The sequence below is a fragment of the Thamnophis sirtalis genome, unplaced genomic scaffold, assembly GCF_051295495.1.
Source record: "Thamnophis sirtalis isolate CommonGarterSnake01/CBP01778 unplaced genomic scaffold, rThaSir2_p1.2 scaffold_1, whole genome shotgun sequence".
In the NCBI taxonomy this organism is placed as follows: Eukaryota; Metazoa; Chordata; class Lepidosauria; order Squamata; family Natricidae; genus Thamnophis; species Thamnophis sirtalis.
In genome coordinates, this window is record NW_028261381.1 from 72,827,802 (window position 1) to 72,841,176 (window position 13,375).

General features: G+C 34.2%; 1 protein-coding gene across 3 annotated transcripts in view; it reads left to right on the top strand.

The window, feature by feature from the left end:
• CHKA (choline kinase alpha) overlaps positions 1-13,375 on the top strand; it is a 36,421-nt gene that overhangs the window by 6,902 nt on the left and 16,144 nt on the right. For 2 of the 3 annotated variants that reach the window (XM_014060865.2, XM_014060868.2), the window contains exons 2-3: positions 417-528; positions 10,012-10,065. In XM_014060865.2, coding sequence (XP_013916340.1) covers positions 417-528; positions 10,012-10,065 — 166 coding nt within the window. The remainder of the gene's footprint in view (positions 1-416; positions 529-10,011; positions 10,066-13,375) is intronic. The other variant, XM_087715993.1, reaches the window with a different exon arrangement.

Consider the following 13,375-nt stretch of genomic DNA (forward strand, 5'->3'; position numbering starts at 1 on the left):
AATATTCTGAAAATATGCCACAAGCATAATCACAAAATGGCTGTTCTGGGTATGACTAAGCATAAATGTCTGTCATGGAGATAAACTTAGTAACAAAATGGGAATTCTTCCCTTTGTGTGTGCCTGCACTGATCTGTCCGGACTGAAAAAAAACAAAACAGGAAGAGACAAATTAAATGCAAGCAAGAAATATGATTTGGGGTTCAAAACAGAGGCCACTAATTGAACTTGATTTTTTTCTGCTCCAAAAGGTCTTTATGCAGAAAGCTACATGAATCTAGGCACAGCAAATTTGGATTTGAATCCAAAATATGAGTCCATTTTTCACACTTGTGTTCAGAATCATATAGTCCAGATCTTACTTTGAATACTGACACTCTCCTGTGCTAAATTAAAAAAATGATTTCTTTTTGTAGAGGAGGACTGAGCAACATGCTATTCCAGTGTTCTTTGCCTGACACTATAGAGACTGTTGCAGATGAACCACGTACTGTTCTTCTTCGTTTATATGGTGCAATTCTGCAAATGGTGAGTATTGTTAGAACAATGGGGAAAATGATTTCATATTGTATATATGAATAATATACATTTCAGCTGTTCCACCTATGTTGGTTTATTGCATTAAAATATATGGTTTTTAATGTAAACCTCAAGTGTGTTTGAAATACAAAATATCTATTAGTTTTTGTCAACTATACACGTAGAACTCTTGTTTTAAGCACTTATTATTGGCTCATCATTATGCAGATCTGAATTGAGAAACAACATTGCTTATAACTTTGTTCACTCCCTGGCTCTGAACTGAATCATTAGCCTTGAGTAATAGTGACTTACACATCTTTTCCAAAATGATTCTTGCAGGAAACCCATACCAAGCCTTTATTGTTGCTTAAGCAACATTACATTTGATATAAGTTTCTCCTTTCCCATGTTTCTACTTGCAGGTGTTAATATTAATTACTTTTAACATATCCACCATATAGTGATATGGATTAGTCTAGAAATGATAAAAGAAAGATTCTGTATAACACACAGGAGGTGGCCTCTCCATTCTCTCCATTGAAAAAAATTAGCTTTTGGAATAATAAGGATTCTTCTTTACTGTTCATTGATTTGCTTGTCAGCCCCAAGTATACTTTCAGGCATTGGGCGAAAAATAATAAAAATAAATCATATTTCTCATGCTAAAAATTTAGTGAAAGATAAAAGTAATTTTAAAAAATCTAAGATACAATCAAACATGTAAATAGTTTGAATATGTTAATATGTTAATGAACATTTTAAGAGATTAAATTTAGATTTAAACATTTAATAAATATTGGATTTTTTAAAAATGCCTGGCACTGAAAAGGTAACAGGATTGGTGCTAGTCTCTGCCCCCCTCGCGCACACACTTCTCCATGGAAGTCATATCTACATTACCTCAGGTGATTATGGCATCTGGAAAAGATTCTGAAGGTACCATCAAATAAATACAGCAGCAGGTGTTATATAGAAGTTAGAAGTTGAATTGGCTGCAGTTTCCAGGTAGTTTTCACAGGTGATTCTCTCTAGTATAATTGGTTTTGGACCAGGATTGAGGTGACCAGATTCAAATCTACCTCAGCTTATGAAAGCTCACTGGGCAATTTTGAGGCAGTTATTCTCTGTAACTCCCATATATCTCACAGGCTTGCTTTTGGGGAAGAATTGAAGAAGAGAGATCTATTTACATCACTTTGACTTTCTAGACAAAATATAAGATATAAGTTTAACAAATTATGTACAGTTTATGCAATACAGGTAGTCCTCAAATTACAACCAAAATTGAGCTCCAAATTTCTGTAGTTAAGCAAGGCAGTTAAGTGAGTTTTGCCTCATTTTACAATATTTTTGCCATAGTTATTAAGCAAATGATTGCAGTTATTAAGTTAATCATGCAATCATTAAGTGAATCTGGCTCTCTCCCCCCCCCCTTGACTTTGCTTCTCAAAAGTTGGCAGGGAAGGTTACAAAAATTTATCACATGACCCGGGAAAGTGCAACTGTCATATTGTAAATATATGCCAGTTGCCAAGATCCCAAATTTGGATCACATAACTGGGGAAACAGCATTGGTCATAAGTGTGACAAATGGTCACAAGTCACTTTTTCAATGCTGTTCTAACTTTGATGGTCACTAAAAAAATAGTCGTAAGACAAGGACTACCTGTAATTGATCCTAGCCGTTATCAGAATATGTATAGCAATGACTTAATTTATCTATACCAAGTTTAGATTCTGATTCTCACAGCCCATATAGGAGTCATTGAGACTACATAGAGTGAATCTGGAGTACCCTGAGATTGCAAAAATCTGCTTATGTTCGTAAGGCTCTCCCTTATTAAACCCATGAAATTCCATCTTATGTAGATATTGTATCAATAATGGGTGCAAGACCTGCTGCATTTTTGTGTAAAGGTGGTGCTATATCACAGAATTTACACAAATATGTTCTGATTATTTAATATAAATCCCAATGAAGCAAATGGATTTGTTCCCAAGTAGTGCTTTTAAGTGAGATGCCTAGAATTGATCCAGTGGGAAAAAGAGACAGAAATGTTACAAATAACCATTTTCTGCTCATTGAAGTATTTATTACCACTTTTAACATTGCTAATACTATGAAATTAGGTTTGAAATTGGCCTGAAGCCATTGCTTGTTAATTAATTATTTGTAGAAATTGTTGTAATCCTAAATTGCCAGTTGTTTAACAGAAAAATCTATAAGGTTAACATTATTCATAATTGAGTATCACTGTTGTTTACTTTCTAAACATATGCATATTCATAGTATAGAATGATACAGCAAGACAATAATAATGTCTGAAATAGGTCTTTTGGATAGCTTTACAGATTAGATAATCTGACATTAATTGAAATAATAGTTCTTGTAATGTATCATCCCAAAATTTTAAAGATGTGTTCTATCACAACATTGTTCAGTAGTGACAGAAGATGTAGAAATTGTGTTTAAAGCTTGATAAATTAATGTACTGTAATATAGCTTTCCTTCCATTAAGAATCCTTAGTGCAATTTTTTGATTTGGTTCTTAAAAGAGTACTCATGATAGTACTGTATTCAATTTCTTATAACTAGAATACTCCTGAACTCCAAATACATTGAAATTCAATATTAAATGCCACTTGAGTGTATAGTGAGAGTAATCCTGAGCATAATTTATTATAGCTGTATGTTTTGAAGCTTGGATTATATATTGCAAAGTAAAAAGTAACAAGTTGAAATCTTGCAAGGCAATAACCAAAGAAATAGATCTTTGCTGTTGCTGATTTATTGCTGTGACCTAAAATACTGGTGCTAGAACTACAATTCAAAATAACTGTTTAGTATTTTACATTAATTTACAAATGAATTAAGTCATACTGCTATTATTATTTAGTGCATAAGATTACATATTTTTTAAAATTTGTCTGCAGAGTAAATACAAATTAGCGCCTGGTTGTGATCAGCTCATTTTCATTTCAAAATATAGTGGAGTTTTCAGAACTTTAATATGTACTAGCATGCATTTTGACATAAATACTGTAATTTCAGTACTCTGAATATTTAGTCTTACAGAATCATAAATTGGATTGGATTGTGCTTAAGCTTCCCCCAAAATAACTATTTTTATAATATATTTTCTGCCTTTTTATGAAGAAAATAATTCAGAATTTTTAGATTCAGTCCTACTTTGGCTGCTCATTTGAGTATTCTATTTTTTTTAACTTGGTATTAAGATTTTTGAAGATATCTAACTTCCTTTATTTCCATAGTGGCAGTGAAATGACTGTTTTTGTTGGTGCAGTTCACTAAGGTTTAAGTAAGCAGAGACAGTCCTAAGGTAACACTTTCAGATTATATTGAGGGTCTCAGTATAAACATTTGTCTCTTTCTAAACTATTTTTAATGCATAAGCAAACTGATTTTTTTTTCTAGTGTCACACTTTGCAATCAAAAATCAATAAAGTAATAAAAATAAAACTGAAGCTGATGTTAATCTTACAGTGCATATTCACAATTTTTTCATTTAGATTCTTAACTGTAATTTTTATGGATAAAGGCTGAGTTAAGAATGGCACCTTGTATTTAATTTAAATGAATTTCTAACTTTTTAAGTTAGAAGTAATGCTTATATTACACTGGCATTCAGAAAATAATTGTTCCCATTTTCAGATTCATATCAATTCTTAGGACCAAACTTTTAACTCTCCAGTTCTTTTATTCCAAATTTGAAAAGTACTAATTGGAGGATACTTTACCAGTTCTTCATATTCCAACTGAAATGACATTTCTTTTTAAAAAAAATGTGCCCTGCTGTTTACTTCCCAACATAGTCCAGTTTGCTTATCATAAATACTGGAAGACACAAATGTCAGTGCATACATACTGTTCAATTATATTGCTTTAAGTTGGCTACAAGAAAATGCAGAAAAGACTTGGGAAATTCCTCAGCCAACTTTTATTTTGTGCCACTATGCTGTGTAATATGAGGCTAGGAAGTAAGTTGTAAAAATTTTGTCAGCTTGTCTGAGATTAATAGAAAGAACAATATTATTGGTCGGTGTATACATCTGAAAGGCAGTTATTAAAGCAATTTAAATAAATAGAATTACTCCTTACTACTATAAAAATGTACAAATTGCGTTATTGTGTATTGTTTGCTTGTGGCAGAAATCCCATTTTAGCCAAATAAAGAGAATATTTGGGGGGAGGGGAGATGGTTCATGCTCTATTTTATCAGCCAGATATTAGAATTCTGTTGTTATTACCAGCCTGTCTCAGTTTTAATAAAATAGAAAACATTTAAGACTATTTAATGTTCACTAATCACATATAGATTGACTGCAATTGCTTGGTATTGCATACCTACTTCCTACTTTTTATTTGTTTGTAACTCAGTAAATATGTGGAATTCTGTAAGTGTAATGCTCCTTCACTGTTGAAATTTTTGCTTTGAATTACCTGGTAGCAAGAGATAACTACAAATGCCTATTTATTGGCATATAGAATTCCTGATAAGGGGACACTTGTTTTGTTGGGTGGCGTTAAGGGTCATCTGAGGGTAATGTACCATTTTAGTTGTATGTGCATGTGTTCTCTGCTGCAGGCTTGTCCATGCGATCGTGCCTAGAGCACTCTGGTTTCCAGGTGACAGACACGATTCACGGTATAGTATGAGATCTCTGAAGTTGGAGCATTCTCTGCTGGTTTCATTTCCTTTGGGCTCAGAGTATGAGGCTATGATGAAAAAGCTTATTTTTTATAGATATTTTTGTAATATCTGCACAGTTAAATGGAAACTGTAAATGGATTGCACCATTCCATCTTTCTGCTCCCTTAAAAGAATGGTAACTTTATCAGAAGTAAAAAGGATTAGGGATGTTCTTGGGATTTAAAAAAACCCGTATTACTAATAAGTCCCTACATCAGAAGTTCCCCATGTGCAGTTTATATCAAGACCACAGAATAAGATACTAACTGTGAGATATAAAAATTCACTTTAGATATTCAATGCAACTCTACCCATATCCTGTGGAGTTTCTTTGAGTACTCTACAACAGGTCTTCAAACTTGGCAACTGGAAAACTTGTGGACTTTAAGTCCCAGAATTCCTCAGCCAGTCATGCCCACTGGGAAATTCTGGGAGTTAAAATCCATAAGTCTTCAAGTTGCCAAGGTTAGAGAGCCCTGCTCTACAAATAAATATGCTGACCAATAATTAAACATGTAATTTAATGCCTCCCATCTGATTTTTTAGTGAACACAAAATGTTATTTTTAATAAAAAGTGAACAATTTCTCTTTATGCTTATAATTTGAGAGATTGGTGTAGGCGCTCTCAACAAAATGGCTGCCATGAAGGATATGATGCCATATAATACATTTACCAGTAAGTGATAGTTCCCAGACATCTCTCTACAAAGCTTTCAATCCCAGTTTTTTACAGAGACAAATGGTTGAATTTCTAAGGAAGGCACTGGATTACAAGTGTTTTCTCTACATTCATTTACTAAGAAGAGCTTAATTTTTATAGCAATTAAACATTACAATTAAAAAGAAAAAATATAATGCAAACTACAAGAAAAAGAAAAAATGTGCAGAAAAGAAAAAATAGAAAAATAAGAATATACTTTTAAAAAGAAAAGAAATATATAAAGAAATGGCTTTACCCTTCTCTTAAAATACAACAAATGATCTCTTCTAGTGTCTCATCTCTTACCTATAAATAAATCCTTAAAACCTCATCATTCAGTCCTGGTCAGTAAGAATCAATTAAGGGTTACCAGAGATGACAGCATACCTATTTTAAGCTTGATCAAATAAACTAACTTTATATTCCTTTCTTTTATTTTTAACAATCATGATATTTAATTCATTCAAAAGATATCCTAGAACTTGATTTTTTTTGTTTTCTTTTTTTCCATAAAATTCTTCAACGTTTAATACCATCTTTTTTATAAATCCAATATGGGAAAGGCCCCAAATCCAAGTCACTCTTTGGTTTGGCATTTGTATATTCCCCTCTAAATATTAAGACATCAGCGGCTTTCATTTGCATGTCCAATATAGCATCTCCTTCCATATGATTCTTGTAGTGTGTCATTTTTAAATGCACTTTCAGATCAATGTTAGTCTTAATCTCAAGTCTAGTGAAACTTGTTCCTATTCTATAACATCTTTGGTCTATAATGGCAAGCACTCTTAAAATTCACTTTTGCGTCCATTGTTCCCAAACATTCTTCAGTGCATCCAGTGTTCAAGTATTTTGCTCCATTCTGTAATAGTAAATCAAATTTAAATGTTCTTCTCTTTTAATTGTAATCTTTAGTACCTTCTGTTCCCTTTAGTTTGCACTTGTCAAATTCCAATCCTATCTTTTTTTAAGAATTCAAAAGAATAGCATTTTCTCATGGAAAGGATTCTTATAATTAATTTCAAATTTTTATTTTGAATCCATCTGAACCCTTAAGTCTGTAACTTTCTGAAGTCAGAGTTCAAATCACCCATTTGCTGTTTATTCCAAAAGTTTTAAATCCTTAAACTTATTTCACTAATGATTGAAGGAAACTCACTGGATGCTACAAAACTTGTCAAATCAAAGGTTTCTAATACAAGTCATCATAGACTTACAATCATTCATTTAGTGACCATTCAGAGTCACAATGGCACTGAAAAAGTGACTTATAACTGGTATTCACACTCCTCACAGGATCCTCACATTCAGATCAACATTCAGTTGCTTGGCAATTGGAATATTTACAAGGGTTGTCACATTCTAGGGTCATGTGATCGCCATTTGCAGCCTTCCCAGCTAACTTCCAACAAGAAAAATCAATGGAAGAAGCTGGATTTGCTTAATGACACTTGATTCACTTAACTGCAGTGATTTGCTTAATAGCCGTGGCATAAAAGTCATAAAATTGGATATGACTTAAAAACTGCTTTGTTTACCAACAGAAATTTCATTTCCTATTTTGGTTGTAAGTCAAGGATTACCTGTAGCTGTATAGCAATTAGCAAGCAATATATTCATTTTAGCAAGTTCACATGCAAATTGATTGACTTCATGAAAATCTATTAAGCAGCTCATATTCCCAAGCAGAAAGCATGGATTCTTAAATATATGGTTATACTATACTGTACTATTACTATTACAGTATTACTATACTGTAATTAAACATAGCTGGCCTTTACACTATTATATCAGACCATTAGAATTGCATCTTGCAACTTTTTAAATGAACTGTACAATAATGTTTTAAAAAATTATTGGAAGTTGAGAAAATATGCTACTTTTATGCACACAATATGTAAACTGCAATGTGACTCTGTTGGTCTGATTATTTTTGTTTCAGGAATTCCTGAAGCAAATCTTCAACAAATTAATTTTATATTAGCCCAGGCCATCAATATAATATAGACATATGACTGCTTTAATGTAAAGTGATGTAGGACTATTCTACCTAATGGTTTTTCATTCTTTTCAAATATACTAAGCAATTTTGAAACACCTTAATTCTGGATTACATTTTTAGAAGCAAGTCCCATTGATTTTAGAATGTCTGTATTAGGCATTATTTGTAACTCGCAGTATACAAGACTATTGTGCAATTCTCTTTCAATGAAATCTTTTGGATATTATATTCCTCCCCATTTTTTCTTTAAATTAAAACTCAGTCATGTTAACTAGGTTCATTATGTGCTTATTTGAGTGTGGCAAATACAAAAATACTAGCAAGTTTCCATATTTGCGCGATCCAAATGACTTACAATCATTTGTTTAGAGACAAATTTTACAATCACATCCAAAAGTAACCAGTATGACCAGTCCTCATATTTATGACTGTTGCAGCTTCCCCATGGTCCAAATTCAGGTGCTTAGCAACTGGAGCATATTTACAACCGTTGTAGCATCCCAGGGTCATGTGATCTTCATTTGCTACCTTCCCAGCTGGCTTCTGACAACAAATGTCAATAGGAGACCAGATTCGAATGCTTCATTTAACAATTATGGTGATTTGGTTAAGGATCATGGCAAAATAGCTTGTAAAATCAATCAAAACTCATTTAGCAATAATCTTGCCTACTAATGGAAAATCTGGTCCCAAAATTGTTGAGGACTATCTGCAAGTTAAAATAAACACCTGTTAAAATTCTGAGGAAAGCCTCTCTAATCCAGTTTGCTTCTGATGGATTGTACTATCAAAAAGGAGCAATAAGCCAGAAATACCTCTGGTTAATATATAACTTTGATTGTTATTCAACAAGTAGACAGTTAGTGATTGTCAGTTAGTGGCAGTGACATAATGTTTGCATAACATTTCTATTTAATATGCAGTTCTAAGCTTGCCTTTGTGAATATTCACAATAATCTCTGCTTTAATTAAATATAATTTTATAGAAAAATGTATGAGTATCTGCTAATATAGTGTTTTAATGGAAATACTTTATTGTAGAGAAAAGTTTTCAGATTGAAGCAATTGAGCAATTTTGTAGCACAACTCTTGAATTGGTTATTCATTTGTTAATTTGTAGAAGTATGATGCAAAATAAAAAACTATGCTCAGTTCCATTATCACCTTTAAATAATTTTGGTGAAAGGCTCTCTGTAGGAGTCTTTAAATGTAGTTTGGTTTTAAACATATCTGTTATTAGAAGTACAACATTGGAAATTACATTAAAATGCCATATATGATATATTCATTGGAACTGGGAAATGGAACAGACCTATGTGTTTCATAGCTTTGAAAGCCTTAATGGGTTACAAAGCTTGCATTAGTTACAAGGAAAGCATGTGCCATTGAACCAGACATCAATACAAAACCAAAAACGTTAGAATGTGTTTAAATCTAGATGCTAAGAAACACCCTGCTGTCTACCAACTCTGAAATTCCTTGATCTTTATTTTGATTTGCTTAAATTGCCTTGAAACATGACTGGTGAGCATATATAAAATGTATTAAAATATTGTTACTTTACAGTGTAAAAGACATCTGTCAACAAATGGTTACTGGGATAAGTGAGTGCCTTCTTTACCTATACAACTAGATAATGCTTCCACTAGATTTTGTATCTAGTAGTTGCTCCTGTAATAATTGGTTTATACTGTGATGCTAGCTTTATATTTGTTAGTATATCTAGTTAGTGCTGAACCCTCATTTATATTCCAAAATCAGGATATTGTGTACCTGGAATATTTGGTAGACAAGGAGATGACTACATATCATATATAATGGTCTTGTCTGTCTGTTATTCTAGGCAGATTTACACAATGGAGTTCAATGGCACATCCTTTTTGAATAATTTGACGTGATACCTCGTGTAAATGATAGGAGTTCCATCAAAATCTCTGATACTTTGTAAGATAATTGTTGAACATACATTCTAAATATAGCTGGTCTTCCTGGCTCTCCTTATTATGGTGGCTACAGATTGATTCATATTAGTTTTCAACGTCTCATTGGAAATGTTGGATTTTCTCATTCATAGAGGTCCTGTAATAAAGGAGGATCTGGACAGGCTCAAAAGGAGAATGATTTACAAGTAAGTACTGTCTTGCTGAATTTCCATATCTAATTAGTACAGTACATGCAGGGTAATTGCTATCTGCTTGTCTTTTATCCCTGTCTCCACAACCGTTTGAATATGACTTCTCTGTTGGAGGTGGGAAGAGCTTAAAAAAGTACTTCTGTAGGAGTAACAGAGCTAAAGTAACTTCCTTTGGCATAGACCTGCGGTATATTTCTCTTCAATAATTTGTCACAAAATCTGCTTTGAATTGATACAAAACCTAACCAAAAAATATTTCCTTAAACCACAAGATATGAGTCATTTTGAGACATCAGAGAAATGGTACTTCCAAAACCTCCATTATTTATCTTTACTAGCAGCAACAGGAGCTAGGGCAAAAAAGATTTTTTGGAGAAAAGAACAAACTGTTGAGAAAGATTCTTACATGTGACAGGAGTAATATATAAGAATGATATCCTAGAATTAAGATCGGGAATATATTCATATCAGCTGGGGAGGATCAGTGCCTCAAATCAGATGAAGCAAATAATGTACGTAGTATATACAGAATATATAAAATCGTATGTATTAGATTGGGATTTTAACTGCACAATTAAATGGCTTTTTATCTGGAGAAAAATGTGGGGGAAGAGAACTGTAACCTTGAACTGCATTTCAAAAGTAACACCAGCCGGTTGTAGTCAATAAAAACCAGCTGTAACAGTCATGGGGAAAGCTACAGATGCTCATGTAAGCAAGTATATTGAGCCAAAATGCCTTCAGGCACTCTAAAGGGTTCCTTATCCAGCAGTATTGAGAAAACTTTGACTTGTGAAGCATTTAGTAGCAAAAACAAGAGCTATGACAGTTCCAATCTAGTACTGAGCTCCTGTTTGTATCCTAATCAAGTATGAAAATAGAAGAGACCATCACCACCTCTTCAAGATATTTTCCCCAAATTCATGGGAAGCCTTAATTAAGTAGAAGTATACAAACTCGCATGTTAAAAAGAAATATTTAATTTATTGGCACAATGTATACAATTGCCTATCTCACTATATGACTCTAAAACAAAAGCATAATTTACAAAATGAACATTTCAGAATAATGATCCAAAATAGTCTTCATAACAACATATGATTGGATTCCATTTTCAGTTGATAAATGTGACAGATACACCTACATGGTTTAACTCCTTGGCCCAAATGTCTGAAGGATCATCCAGGTTTTGAATGTCTTATGTAAGGTCAAGAGGGCTAGAGATACCTTTGATCACCAGGAGGACATTGTTCCATAAGGCAAGTGCCTTAACAGCAAAAAACCACAACTTTCAAGTTTGCTGATTGAAGGGACCTTTTAGTTCTTGGTGGGCAAGCAGAAACAGCTGCTGTATATCTTATAGGCCTTATAAGATGGTATGAGTCAGCTACTGTGAGAAGGACTTCCTGGTCAATAGGGGAAATTTGTGTACAAGATGAACCTGTGTAAAATCCCTTTTAGCCACAGTTGCCACTAGCAATTTGAGCAGGAGCTGTGAGTCCAGGAAGACTCAGATTGCTCATCAACTTTGCCTAGTGCTGCCGCATTCAGAGATAAGGTTGGAAAGTCTCCAAAACTGGGGAGAGTGGTCTCAATATGCTGATATACTCAGTTTTACTAGGGTTGAATTGAAGCCGGTTCTTCTTCATCTGGACCCCAACACTGGACATTACCTTAACAACATTACAGGTAATCCTCAGTTAATAGTAATTGGGACTCGAAGATCTGTCGCCAAGCGATATGGTCTTACAGCTTGATGTCACATGACTCCTTCACTTAGTGATAGCAATCCTGGTAGTTCCTGTTGCTATTGTTAACCAAATCACACATGTTCTTAGGTGAGGACCACCCTGATCCAAGCCATGGTTTCTCCCCCCCCTCCAAGCCTTGTTAAGTGAAGGGATTCTCTTCTCTTGAACTACCCCCACCTGCCTGTCTCCTCAGTTCAGTGATGGCTTCTTAAAGTCAGTGTGGATAACTGCTTCTTTTAAAGCAGATAACACAACCCAGCATTAGCCACTGAAACCAACCATATGTCACCTTCCAGGAGGCTTTACCAACCAGGAGAGGTATAGATATAAAACACAGATGACTGGACTTCTGTGGACCTAGCTAGTTAATCGGGAGTAGTGTGACTTCTTAGATAACTTGAGGAAGTTTTCATTAGATACATCGCATTTATCTTTAATTGGCAGGTGAGCGTACATGTCAAAAGGTGAATCCTGTGACAATTCTATTGAAAATTTAAGATAAACATTGTAACTATTCACTCAATAGTAGTTAGCTGTATAAACAATTATTTTAGCCTAGTTTTAAAGAATCAGAAAATTTTCTATCATAGCAGTACTGTTTTCATGTCTGTTTTGTCTGATTTTGTTCCATTTGAAATACTGTTCTATTTTCTTTCTTCAGTTATACATAATTAGGGGTAGTAGTTTTAGCTTCTGGGATTTGTTTCTAAGTAATCTGTTTGGTTTCCCACATTGTCAGATGTGTATATGAATGTATTAGCTTGAAGAATACCTGCTTATGCTCACTGGTATCCCCATTCTGAGATATACAACTAAGCATCAGCCTATAGTCGTGATAGCGAACCTATGGCACGCGTGTTACAGGTGGCATGTGGAGTCGTTTGTTAGGGCATGTAAGTCGTTGCCTTGACAGCTTCAGTGCACATGTGCGCACTGGCCAGCTGACTTCAGCCTTCATTTTTGGCCATTTTTCATCCTCCGGAGGCTTCAGGGAAGCCATTTTCGCCCTCCCCAGGCTCCTAGAAAGCCTCTGGAGCCTGGAGAGGGCGAAAAATGGGTCCATCGCACGCCGAAGGCGGAGGTCACACATGCATGCATGGGGGGTATCACGGACATAGAATTATGGGTGTGGACATGCCCATGCATGACCTACCCCCTCAGCTCCCTTCGCTTTTGGCACATGGTAGCAAAAAGGTTAGCCATCACTGGCCTATAACATCTGAATGGACATGTCTGAGCAGAACAAATCATAACTGTAAACATACTTTCACAAAAGTTTGATGTAGAAATACCTTGAATGCGTTTTGTTTGGACTATACGATAAATTACTGTATCTTTCTGGAGAAGAGCTAATTGGCACAGCCCATTTTAATGTTCCATATAAGCTTGTTTGGTTGAATACATCCAGCAGTAGTGATAATTTCTAACAAGTGCTAACTAAAATGGAAATAATAACCTTGAAATCTCTGTTTGAATTAGGCCAATAACTTTAAAGTTAAAAATTAACACTGTTCATCCAGCAGTCCCTAAAAGGTGTGCTCTAATCTCTTTCA